Source organism: Maylandia zebra, linkage group LG11 (assembly GCF_041146795.1).
Source record: "Maylandia zebra isolate NMK-2024a linkage group LG11, Mzebra_GT3a, whole genome shotgun sequence".
NCBI lineage: Eukaryota > Metazoa > Chordata > Actinopteri > Cichliformes > Cichlidae > Maylandia > Maylandia zebra.
Genome location: NC_135177.1, coordinates 37,708,060 through 37,720,872, shown reverse-complemented (window position 1 = coordinate 37,720,872; position 12,813 = coordinate 37,708,060). Strand labels below are relative to the sequence as shown.

Below are 12,813 nucleotides of genomic sequence, written 5' to 3'. Positions count from 1 at the left end.
AACCCTGCACACGACGTCCTCTATTGTATAGAATTCATTTACTGTGTATATGTTGTACTCGTATTACCGTGCATGTGACAAATAAAGAATGTTTTCCTGCTGAACCTCAGAGGTCAGAGGTTGTGTACCCCTGCCATTATGTAAGGCGCTGTCAGAGCGGTCCTTCACCTGCAGCAGTGTGTCTGCGCCGTGTGTGCGGCTACCTTTGGCGTGCGTGTCAGAGATGACTTTCTGGCCATTTCCTCTGATCAGAGCGTCGATGACGTCCAACTGCCCGGTCTGAATCTGTCCTCCGGTCTGCTCCTGGAAGTCCTCCTCCACCTCCTCTCCAAACACGTCCTCCAGCTGTGCCACGCCCTGACTGAACACAGCGACCACATGTGTGGACACACTATCACCATGTGAGAGCCTTTCAGCTTCCTAATGCACAACAACTCTTCTTGATTCTCCCAAAGTCAAACATCAACCAAGAATTAGAAATTTCAGGAGCTGCAAACTTTCGTTTTAGCTGAGGCCCACGTGATGGCGATGCGAGTGTGTGATTTACCCCGTTATGAATATCTGTCCTCCCTCCTGGCCGCCCAGCTGGTCACATGCTCGCCTCAGAGAGGAAGGAGGATACGAGGTGACTCCCTCTGAAACAATCACGGGACAAAAACAGTGATGGTGAGATATACTCTGCGGTGAAATGGGAAAGGAACTGATGGTTACCGTGAATGTTTAAAGCAAAGTCTGAAATGATAAATGATAATAACCCCTTCCTTCAGGTGTTCCAGAACACCAGTAATCTAATCTGACTGCTGCAGATGGGAAACATCTTACTGTTGAGGGCGGAGAGGAAGACCCTGATGAAGCGCTGGGCGTAGCCCTGCTCGTCGGCCTTCAGCCTGTCGAGTCTGATCAGGTGCTGCTGTATCGGCACGCTGGCCAGCTCCTCCACCTCCGTCCGGTTGTAACGATCACCCACCGTCACCACAAACAGCGCCACCCCCTCACACTTGGCCTTCTGGGAGATGTAGCGCAGCTTGGCCTGGTCTCTGTAGGCCGTCTTGGTGCCCACCACAGTCAGGACGGCCCTCTTGCTGCGCGACTGGCCGGCCTTCAGCAGCACCTCCCTCAGGGTGTAGTCCAGCATCTGTCCCAGCGCCAAAGAGCCGCCCTGCTGCTGCATGTTCTGCATCATGTACGTCTTCATGTCTCCAGCGTTCTGGTAGGTCTGCAGGCCGAACTCCACCTTGGTGCTCTGTTGGACCAGAGCTACTCGGGCCTGGCGGCCGGCTCGGCGGGGCTGTGGACTCACGGCCAGCTGCTCCACCACAGAGCTCAGCAGCTGCCGGGCACCGGCGTATTCATCAGCCTGGATCTCCCTGGAGCTGTCCAGCACCATGACCAGGTCCACATCCGCCTGCTGAGGCAGCACTGGTTCCTGGATGAAGGTGCACTCCTCTGCACGCCTGCAGGGGTCTGCAGAGACATCAGAAAGCGTGATGCTGATGACAGGAAGCTACAAAAGCTACAAGTGACCCGTCATGTTTGTGCACATCAGATCTCGGACTACTCGACAGGAACCAGGATGCTGTGGCACAGAAGCATTTAGAAAAGACGCCAGCATATTCTAATTATTGAACCTCATGGAAGGTCTAACAGTGTGCTCTGATATCAGCCAGCGTGCTGTTACCCATGGGTTCAAAGGTCAACAGGAAACACAGCACACACTGGCACTGTGCACTAGGGATGGGTACCGGTGTCCAGTTCTGACATAAACGGTAGTAACCAGACCGAAAAGCAGCGCACATTTCGGTGCTTTTTTTTCCTGAGCTGTGATACACTTCTAGCCAATCATTTTACGTTTCTGAGGATAGTAGGCGGGCCCAGGTACGTACGTTCTTTTAGAGCAGAGCTACAGATTAAAAATGCCCAAGGCGAAGCGGTCAAAAGTCTGGCTGTACTTCACAGCAAAATATGCAAACTCAGCAGCAGCAAGTGCTTTAAGCTGATACTGTGATACTGTCAAAGGAGGCAACACCTCGAATCCGATGAAACACCTGGCGACGCATAGCGTTTTTTTAAAAGCCGAGAAATGCACCATATTTGATGGCAGCAGCAGCCATTCTTCTCTGCGTGAGTAGCTTAATGTTGTTTGTGTGTAATTTACGTTGAGTAGGCTAACCACGTTATTACATTAATGCATGTAAGGTGAACTAGCAAACATCATCATAGCTACATGAGGCTGTCTTCTTGTTTGATGGCAGATACTCCCTTCACCCTGGACAAAAAGGCTAAAATTACCAAAGAAAAAGTGGAAAACAGCTGAACATGAGAGGTTTAGGACAAAGTTTGTGTTTTTTCCATTGTTTAAGCACTGCTTCCAGCCGAGAGTGATACCATATATGCCCCATAGCTGCAGAAAAGGCTAACATTGTTATCTTTTTACAAAAACCAGCTGAACATGAGAGGTTTTTGGACAAAGTTTGTGTTCTCCATTCTTTAAGCACCGGTTTGAGCACCGTTTGAGCACCGGCACCGTTTCAAAAGTACTGATTTGGCACCGGTATCAGATAAAACCTAAACGATACCCATCCCTGCTGTGCACACAGATCCATCAGATCATTCATTATGCATTTATTATCACTGACTCTCAACCCCGAGTACTGAAAACACGTTCTTTGGCAAAAAGACTGCAGTGGGCTCATTTTTCATGTACAAGGAGTCAGTATTAGTTTGACAGCGTTCTGCTCGCCTACGCTGTCAACCACGAAAAGTCAGAAGAGAGATCAGAGCAGAAAACGATGCTCACCGTAGCAGATGGCGCAGTTCCTGACCTTCCTGAGCCCAGTGGCCCGTTCTCCCAGCACCGTGAATACAAAGTTTCTCGAGTCATCAACCTGATGGGAAACATTGAACAAAGCGCTGAGTACAAGGTTACAATGAAATCTACTCATTAGACATCGTTGTTCAGACTCAAACGATCTTAAGTGATTGAATCTGAGCTTCCTTTGTTTGCAGAGACGCTCGCAGTGAAGCATCGGCTGTTTGTTCTGCAGAGCCGGATGTTGTCCTGATGTTTCCACGTGTGAAATGTGTTAGTTTGATCTTAGTGAAAGGAGAGCAGAGCGGCCCTGGAGGTGCACCATCAGTGGCTCATGCTTTACTTTCTCCTGGAGAGAGGAAAGTTGCAAAGTCAGCACCGGTCCCGGTCCATCACTTCTGCTCAACATATGTAGTACAGCGTCTTGGAAAACTCTTTATCCCCGTCCTAATGTCTTTGGTCTGCGGGAGTTTTCTCCTGGGATCGCTCCCACGGAGGCCATGTTGTTCTGGGTTCTTCTGTGACCTCCTGGTTGAATCGTTGATGCACTCTTGGAGTCTTTCGCTTGTCCAGTTGCTCCTGAGAAGGTTCAGCATGTTCCAGGTTTTCTCCATGTGTGGATTATGGCTCTCGCTGTGGAGTCTCACAGCCTTAGAAATGTCTCTGTGACCTTACTGGCTTTGTTTTCAGCTGCTTCTGTAGGTCTTGGTGTGATGTGATCTTTTAGCCTGCTTTACTTTGTCAGACAGCTTCTAACTAGGAACTAATTGTACTGATTCATAAAGGTGCAAACTACAGCCAAGATGGCGCCGGTGCACATGGCTTGCCGTCCTCGGCTGTATCTGTTTCGCTGCTTTTTACGCTGCTTTTTACGCTCTTTTACGGACCTTGGCATTGTATTTTTGATCCTTTTAGTTGTATGCTCATCTAATGGCTGAGCACTGATTACAGGCAAACACTTTTAAATCTAAGACTCTCCCATTCCTCTCGGGCTGATCCTTGCTGGAATCTGGGCGACGCCACCGCGCCCCAACTGGACCCTCCGACCGGCTTCTTCCACCTACCTCTTCCTAACCAAGAAACGCTACAGGAAATGCGGTAGAAGGAGCGGCCGTCGCGTTCGCCTCAGGGTCTACTTTAAAGCCAGAGCACCGGCTACCCACATGCCAGCCTGGACATTTGATCTTCTTTCCCTCCTTCCAGGAGGTTAACTTAGGCACCTTCTCCTCTTCCCCTGCACCGGTCTGGTAGGGGTGGCGGCATAGCCTCGGTTTTTAAAATTCATATGCAGTTCGGCAGCTACCCTCACCTACCTACACTAGTTTTGAAGTCCAGTTATTGGGGATGACTGCATCCACGACCACACTCTGCGTGGTGGTTTACCGACCGCCTAAATATAGCAAATGTTTTATCACGGACTTTGCTGATCTCCTAGGCTCCGTTCTTTTTAAGTATGGTTGTGTTCTCATTGTGGGAGATTTTAACATACACACTTGCTGTAAGGATGACTCATTTGCTAAAGACTTCCTTGCTTTAACGGACTCTTTTAACCTGGCTCAGTGGGTTAATGACCCAACGCATGTTAAAGGACATACTTTGGACGTGTTTTTCATATGGTCTGGACATTTGTTTTGTGGTCTTTATGTGTGCAGAGGCAGAACGTACCCAACGGGACCTCACCTGTCATGTAACCTGTAAGCATTTCTGGGTGTACAGATGGGTAGGCCAGAAAAACAGTGAGTGGATGTCTGTACAGAGCAGGAGCGTCTCAGCAACATGAGACATCATTGGTCAAGGCCACAAACGCGATTCCAGGCAAAACTCCTGGGACTCCTGCTCCACAGAAACTCTTCAAGTTTCCGTGGTAGCCGCATGAGTCGCTGTGACATTAACAGATGTTTTTATACTCGATACGCTGACGTCATCATTTCTGGTGTCTCATACAGAAATTGGATTTTCCCTCCAAGAGTTCAGAGCCTTCAGGAAATCTAAATGGTGGCAGAGTTAGTATAAATGAGGCTTTATTTAAGAAGTTTGTTTGAAGTAAAGGAGCAGCACTTCAAGCACTATCGTCAGATGTCTCCTAAAGAGGAAACACATCTTCATCTTCCTCGTGATGTGGTTCTTTCCAGGTCTTCTGGCTCAGCTCCCTCTTCATGCCTGCTGCTGACACCGCTCCACTTTCCTGCTGGATTTCGTAATCAGTTTTCCAGCTTCAGCAGGGATTGGGAAAACTGCTGCGATTCCTTTAGTCCTGTGCTAATGTGCAACCCGCACCCCGCTTCAGACCGAAGGCAAAACAGTCTGAAGAGACTGACTCAGTCAACATCTGGATGAAAAACATCTGCAGGTAGCTGCAGGTAAATGACACCTACCTGCATGGCTTGTTCAATATCGGGAGTGTTCCTCAGAGAGATGACCGCTGGAACAATGTTGAGGGCCCGGTACTCCATCATGGCCGTTACAATGTCGTTAGCGCCCTCTGTAGGCCCGCTAGAAAAGAAGACGACCACCTTCCTCATCATTATTCCTGCTCGGACTCGTTTGAAGATGTTCTGACCCACGAAGCGCATGGCGGCGCCCAGCTGCCGTTTGTTGGACGTCCTCTCCTGGGCGATGTTCCTCACGGCCTCTAGCAGCTGTGCCTTGCGCCGGTAGTCCTGGAAGCGGATCAGGTACTTGGTGTAGGTGTTGTATCCCACCACAGCGACACGCGCGCCGTGCGGGCAGTTACTCTCTGCGATACTGATGTCATTCAGCAGGGAGAGGAGGGCGGAGCGCTGCCTACCAAAGTCCCCCGGGGTCACGTCATCAGACATGTCGAGACCGAACACCAGCTCGGTGGGGTAGGCCGGGCACGCCGACTGATCTGACGGGCAAAGAGGAGCTTGTGTTAAACTTTCAGCAGCCACCCGTTCATCAGTCACCAGGCTGGTGTCACGTTTATATCGGATTATACGAATCTGTTTACATAAAGGATATTTTACAACTGTAGAGCTAAACGTTTTAATCACAGAAGTGTGAGTCGGGGTAAAGGTGAGCAGTCCCAGCAGCATCTATCAAAGGGAGGCTGTGAACGCCTCTCATGCTAACGTCCACACTGATGAACCTCAGCTCTGTTTGCTCATGCAAAGCTGCTCTCATACCATCGGAGACCAAACATCTGTGTAATTCTTAGATACAACCTGGTGCTCCTGTTTCTGCAGTGAAGCCATAAAAATAAAACTAGTTCATTAACCTGCTAGGACCTGGCGTCCACATATGGGGACGTCACATTTTGGGTTGTTTAGACAAAAATACTAAGCTTTGCTTTCACAGGAGCCATATTGTTGTTTCTCATTTTGCTCCTGTGCACATCATTGCTCAACTGTGACTTTATAGTTTCCTATCAAACACCATAAAGTCACAATAGCAAAGAGAATTAAAAATGCATGCTATGAAAGAGTCTTAGGAGGTTAAATATACTTAATTACTTAATTATACTTAAATATACTTTCTAATGAAAGTGTTTGTTAGGGAAAACATTCTAAAACACTTCTTCAGTAAAGACTCAGAGACGAGAAACACACAGAACTTCTTGCTAGCAAGGGCAGCCTCCAGAGACTCGCGCTAAGAAACTGCCCCGGTCTTTATTTATACTTCTGTGTGTGTGTGTGTGTGTGTGTGTGTGTGTGTGTGTGTGTGTGTGTGTGTGTGTGTGTGTGTGTGTGTGTCCTGCTGATCAAAGGGTCATATAACATGAAAGCACAAAAGGTACATCCTTGGTCACAAAGAGGGTAGTCTCCCCCACCCTAGATGGTTCACCCTAGATAACACGGCGAGGAAGTCCAGCAGTTCATCTACACAAAAAGGCACTTAGACTAAAACAGACATAGCTATGTTAAAGCAATAAAACAAGGTGCAACCTCTCATGCTCCCAGGACGTGGGGGTGCATTCCTGGAGTGCACACCAAGCCTGCAGCCTGCTAGAGATCACACATCCTGTCACTACACAATTAATTATATGCCTCTAAGTATACATGGTTGCATATTTCCTAATACAAATAACTACACGCAGTATTCTACCATATGCAAACTTATATCACTAAAAGATTATACTGACTACTAAATACAATTTTCCATTGACAGTGTTTCAGGTCGAGGTCACACAGGAAATCTGCGTTTGGCTGATTGTTTCTTTGCTGTTAAACTGCTGCTTTCTTCCCTACGTTTGAAAGGAGAAAGATTTTTGGGTTGAGCAGAAACTGAGCTAAGAGGTGGCTGTGGTGGATACTGGGCACCAGTACAGCTGCCCAGCAGGTTTCTAAGTAGTGCAAAAAACCCAACACAAGCTGCAGCCTGACACCAAGCACGCCACGTGTGATTGGACCTGCATCACTCTTTGTGCAAAGTTTGTATAATTAAAAAAAATACATCTGCGAATGAGTCAAAGATGCTCAAAGACCACTGTAGTGGTGCAGAGAGAGAGACGTGTGTTTCCAGTACACAGACCTGTGGGGTGCTGAGCTTATCAGGGGTGGAAATATTCACAGCTGTCCCACATGGCAGCATTTTAAATTTCTCTTTGATATTTGGGCTGATTGGGACCTGATGAATGTAAAAACAAAGAATTACCAGATTGTGTTCTCATTGTGGGAGATTTTAACATACACACTTGCTGTAAGGATGACTCATTTGCTAAAGACTTCCTTGCTTTAACGGACTCTTTTAACCTGGCTCAGTGGGTTAATGACCCAACGCATGTTAAAGGACATACTTTGGACGTTTTTTTCACATGGTCTGGGGTGGTGGTCCCCATCTTTAAGAAGGGGGACCGGAGGGTGTGTTCCAACTACAGGGGGATCACACTCCTCAGCCTCCCTGGGAAAGTCTATGCCAGGGTGCTGGAAAGGAGAGTTCGTCCGCTAGTCGAACCTCGGATACAGGAGGAACAATGCGGTTTTTGTCCTGGTCGCGGAACACTGGACCAGCTCTTTATCCTCTCCAGGATACTTGAGGGTGCATGGGAGTTTGCCCAACCAGTCTACATGTGTTTTGTGGACTTGGAGAAGGCATTCGACCGTGTCCCTCGGGGTGTCCTGTGGGAGGTGTTGCGGGAATATGGGGTGTCTGGCCCATTGCTACGGGCCATTCGATCCCTATACAACCGTTGCAAGAGCTTGGTTCGCATTGCCGGCAATAAGTCGGACTCGTTCCCGGTGGGTGATGGGCTCCGCCAGGGCTGCCCTTTGTCTCCGGTTCTGTTCATAATTTTTATGGACAGGATTTCTAGGCGCAGCCAAGTGGCGGAGGGCTTTTGCTTTGGTGGCCTCAGAATCTCATCTCTGATTTTTGCGGATGATGTGGTTCTGTTGGCTTCATCGGGTGAAGGCCTCCAGCTCGCACTGGAACGGTTCGCAGCCGAGTGTGAAGCAGCGGGAATGAGGATCAGCACCTCCAAATCTGAGGCCATGGTTCTCATCCAGAAAAGGGTGGAGTGCCCACTCCGGGTTGGGGATGAGTTCCTGCCACAAGTGGAGGAGTTCAAGTACCTCGGGGTCTTGTTCGCGAGTGATGGGAGAAGGGAGCCGGAGATCGACAGACGGATTGGGGCTGCAGCTGCAGTAATGCGGACGCTGCACCGGTCCATCGTGGTGAAGAGGGAGCTGAGTGTAAAAGCGAAGCTCTCAATTTACCGGTCGATCTACGTCCCTACCCTCACCTATGGCCACAAGCTGTGGGTAGTGACCGAAAGAACGAGATCGCGGATACAAGTGGCAGAAATGAGCTTCCTCCGAAGGGTGGCTGGCCTCTCCCTTAGAGATAGGGTGAGAAGTTCGGCCATCCGGGAGGGGCTCAGAGTAGAGCAGCTGCTGCTCCACATCGAAAGGAGCCAGCTGAGGTGGTTCGGGCATCTGACAAGGATGCACCCTGGGCGCCTCCTGGGTGAGGTGTTCCAGGCATGTCCCACCGGGAGGAGGCCCCGGGGCAGACCCAGGACACGCTGGACAGATTATATCTCTCGGCTGGCCTGGGAACACCTTGGTATTCCCCCGGATAAGCTGGAGGAGGTGGCTGGGGAGAGGGAGGTCTGGGCCTCTTTGCTTAGGCTGCTGCCCCCGCGACCCGGCCTCGGATAAAGCGGATGAAGATGGATGGATGGATGGATGGTCTGGACATTTGTTTTGTGGTCTTTATGTGTGCAGAGGCAGAACGTACCCAACGGGACCTCACCTGTCATGTAACCTGTAAGCATTTCTGGGTGTACAGATGGGTAGGCCAGAAAAACAGTGAGTGGATGTCTGTACAGAGCAGGAGCGTCTCAGCAACATGAGACATCATTGGTCAAGGCCACAAACGCGATTCCAGGCAAAACTCCTGGGACTCCTCCTGCTCCACAGAAACTCTTCAAGTTTCCGTGGTAGCCGCATGAGTCGCTGTGACATTAACAGATGTTTTTATACTCGATACGCTGACGTCATCATTTCTGGTGTCTCATACAGAAAGTGGATTTTTCCTCCATTTTTTTTTTTTACCTAATTTTTGTTTCTGAGACAAATAAGAGCCACATGTGAGGACGTTAGTTTTAAATTTTGATAGAACAGTGGCAGTATAACGTCCTCGTAACTGGATATCAGGCCCTTGTAGAGTAAAATTAATTATTTTCGTCTAGACATCCCAAAATGCGATGTCCACATATGTGGACGCAGGTCCGAGGAGGTTAAGAAAACCTTTTTCACCATCCTGACACTAACGACAGCAATAAATGAGGAAAAATCCTGAGGAGAAGAATCACAACAACAACACTGTGCTGAATCAAATGCTGAAGCTTCAGAGAGTGCAGCTGTGTCCATCTTTGATCCAGTCTGTGGACGTGGCTGCTGAGCTGTACTCACCACGATACCTGACTGTTAGAGTGGAGACACGTACCAGCAGAGCAAGCTGGAGGGAAAACAAACAGCATTTAGAGACGTGCAGGTTTCATTTCCTGAGATGATGTGAGGATGTCAGGAAGTCTTACCACAGTTGTCCCTGATGTAGGTGATCAGCTGACAGTCCTGAGTCAAAAGGAAAGACCTGTGATTACATCCTGTACTAATGTTTCCTTAATGTGGGTGAGGTGGGTTTAAGGTGGACTTACAGTCATGGCTTTGCCTCCAGGAGAACCTCGGGGGCCCTGTGAACAGTGTGATATCTGACTAACATGACAGAAGAATGTTCCTCACATTTGATCAAACAAACGAAGATCTCGACACCTTTTGCCTCATTCACCCCTTCGTGTAAAGTCTTTTATCAAACATTCGCGCTCCGATGGAAGCACTTGGGGTTAGGATCTTGCACACGGATATTTGGCCTGCAGAGCGGAGCAGACGAGGACTGAACCGCCAACGTTTGGTTAGTAGGTGCCCTGAGCTACAGCCACCCCAAACGCTGCGTGAAGCTCAGAGATCTTTAAAAACCACACAAAGGATTTTCCAGTAATTTTAAACAAGACAGCGAGAAAACTGAGCTCTGTAAAGGACAGAAATACCTCTGCACCTGTTTAAACTAACCTTTAGAGTTAAGTTTGGGTAAAAAATACATTTTCCTTTATCGTTGTAAGAGAGGACGAAATAGATTTAGAGGAAAACTAAAAAGTTTTCTTATAAATTAATCCACATCCAGTGATCTTTCTGGCTCCAGGCGCTCAGTTTGTGCAGCATGAAGTCGGCAGCTTCCTAAAGCTTTTCCACACTCACCCTGTGTCCCGGATATCCCGGTTCTCCGGGGACTCCTGACTCTCCTGGCAAACCCGCGTTACCCTACGTGACGGGATCACAAACAAACGTCACTGACGGACTCAAAGACCGAGCTTGATTCAGTTATCTGAGCAGTGGACTCTCACCCCTCGGCCGCGGTTCCCTTTGGGCCCTGGATATCCTTTCGGTCCCTGCAGCCCCTCCTCGCCCTGCAGAGAAAGAAACACGGCTCGTGAGGTAACGCATCTCCAAATTCAAACACAAGCCCTCAAGTCAACTTCCTGACCACACTCATCCCAAGAATAAACAAGAGCGTTCTTATCTCCGGCCTCCAAAAGCTTCTGGACAAACACCAGCGAGTAAAACTGAAAATGTGCTTATTTATTAAGGCGGCCTGTCTCATAAATCCTCGAAAAGGATCCAGTCGACTTTACCACAAAGCTGTGAGAGCTCAGTGATGCTCTGCTGTCAACCTTTTGTGTATGAATGTGTGAAAGCTGCAGGCAGCACGGCGAGGTGTTTATGAGCCACCAGTGTAGGCAGGCTTGTATTAGTTTTACAGGAGCAGTAAGATTAAAGGGTCCTGGGCTGCAGCCACGCAGCACCAGCAGAGGCTCCAGCAGGCGGTCCGGCCCACACACTCCCACCTCAACACGTCCAACAGCAGAAATAAATGTTTATTTGACCACAAACATTAAAGTTTCTTGGCTACTAACAGAGAAACAGTCCTAATTGGATCCTGCACAGGTGGGCGTGGCTTACATCAGCCTGTGCAATGACTCGATCCACTGAAGAGCTCCTAAACAGTGTTTCTGTGTTACCGTCTGTGAGTATTTGAAGTTTCAGTGCAGCTTTGATACGTTTGCAGTGAAATCTCTGAACCCGCTGAGCTCACAGGTCCATTCTGATTGGTCCGCGCCACGAACACCCGCTGTCGTCCCGAAGCAGCGCGAGCGAGCAGCACCTGCTGTTTGCATCCGTTTGAATGATGTGAGAGAGCAAGAGGCCGATTTCACTGCGTCACTCTCAGAGCGAACAGCAGAATCACACATCAGCTTTACACCTGCAGGAGTTTCTGCTCAGCTTCGACGTGCATCGCAGCAAACACGCAGATTATTTCGTGTTCGCAGCATTTTCGTGGAGCTCTGTCAGCTCCTGAACTCGGTGGACTTAAAAACTCTCGTTGGACTTCTGTTAGCCTGAAAACGCTCCGATGTTTGGATCCTAACTCGTTTCTGATCCGTTCCCAGCAGGCCGCCTTCATTTCCTGTCTGCGTGTTTACTGCGATTTAATGCCAGGATGGATTCAACCTGATCTGCTGTGAACTCACCCGAAGACCAGGGTAACCAGGGAAACCGGGATCGCCCTGCAAGACACGGCAAGAACGTGAACGTTGTTATGAATGTGAAGCAGAGATCTAGCAGAAGGATGAAATACAGGATTGTGTATTATGAAGGGTCACCTTTGCACCTCGGGGGCCCACGGGTCCGTAACCATCCCGACCGTCCTGACCCTGAAACACAGACAGTCAGCGCCACTGACATCCAATCAAACTGTTTGTCTGAACAGAGCGGGCTCTCGGCTCCTTACCGGCATTCCTCGGGGTCCGTCTGGTCCTGGTGCGCCCTCATCACCGGGATCGCCTGGTTGGCCCTTTAACAGCAACAACAGGTTGTCATGGTGAAGATAACCTCCCCCTTCACACCAACTGGATTAACCCCCCTGTCTCTATATGTGTGGGTGCAGACTGATAACCAGGCCAGCTGGCATTTACCCATAACTGTGGTTAGAAGGCTAACCTGGAGGCTTCACAATTAAAGCTGATGACATTGTGGTGGCCACGCCCCCCCATGTACCCTGTATGGACGTACGTGTATGACCAACTTCCTGCCTTCAGGCCCTGCTGGGTGGAAACTGTGGAGGATGTAATCTCTTCATCTGACCTCTTGGAGTATTCGTCAGCTATTCTCATAAATGTGATCTTATCTGACGTGAAGCGGGGACGTTTATCAGATGTTAAACGATGATGATGTCACACACCTTCTGTCCGTTACCACCGATCCGTCCAGGTAAGCCCGGGTCTCCAGCGGGACCTGGTCCACCCTGGAGGAAAAACCAGCAGAGTCAGAGCCACACACAGTTCCCTTTTACCTGATTATCCCTGAATGCACCGTGGACAGAGCCCGTCGGTCACAGAGCCTCACATAAATCTCCGCTCGTCATCAACTTTAACGGCGCTTATCCAAACAGGTGAAGAGTAAACATGGCCGCCGCTGAGCGCTGCC

General features: G+C 49.2%; 1 protein-coding gene across 1 annotated transcript in view; it reads right to left on the bottom strand.

The window, feature by feature from the left end:
- Positions 1-12,813, bottom strand: part of LOC101479129 (collagen alpha-6(VI) chain) — a 69,328-nt gene that overhangs the window by 2,433 nt on the left and 54,082 nt on the right. The window contains exons 27-40 of the mRNA XM_076889560.1: positions 12,569-12,631; positions 12,119-12,181; positions 11,991-12,041; positions 11,859-11,894; positions 10,674-10,736; positions 10,528-10,590; positions 9,930-9,965; positions 9,810-9,846; positions 9,693-9,730; positions 5,185-5,772; positions 2,798-2,885; positions 823-1,464; positions 548-635; positions 204-361 (exon numbers count right to left, since the gene is read on the bottom strand). Of these exons, the coding sequence (XP_076745675.1) occupies positions 204-361; positions 548-635; positions 823-1,464; positions 2,798-2,885; positions 5,185-5,772; positions 9,693-9,730; positions 9,810-9,846; positions 9,930-9,965; positions 10,528-10,590; positions 10,674-10,736; positions 11,859-11,894; positions 11,991-12,041; positions 12,119-12,181; positions 12,569-12,631 (2,014 nt within the window). The remainder of the gene's footprint in view (positions 1-203; positions 362-547; positions 636-822; positions 1,465-2,797; positions 2,886-5,184; positions 5,773-9,692; positions 9,731-9,809; positions 9,847-9,929; positions 9,966-10,527; positions 10,591-10,673; positions 10,737-11,858; positions 11,895-11,990; positions 12,042-12,118; positions 12,182-12,568; positions 12,632-12,813) is intronic.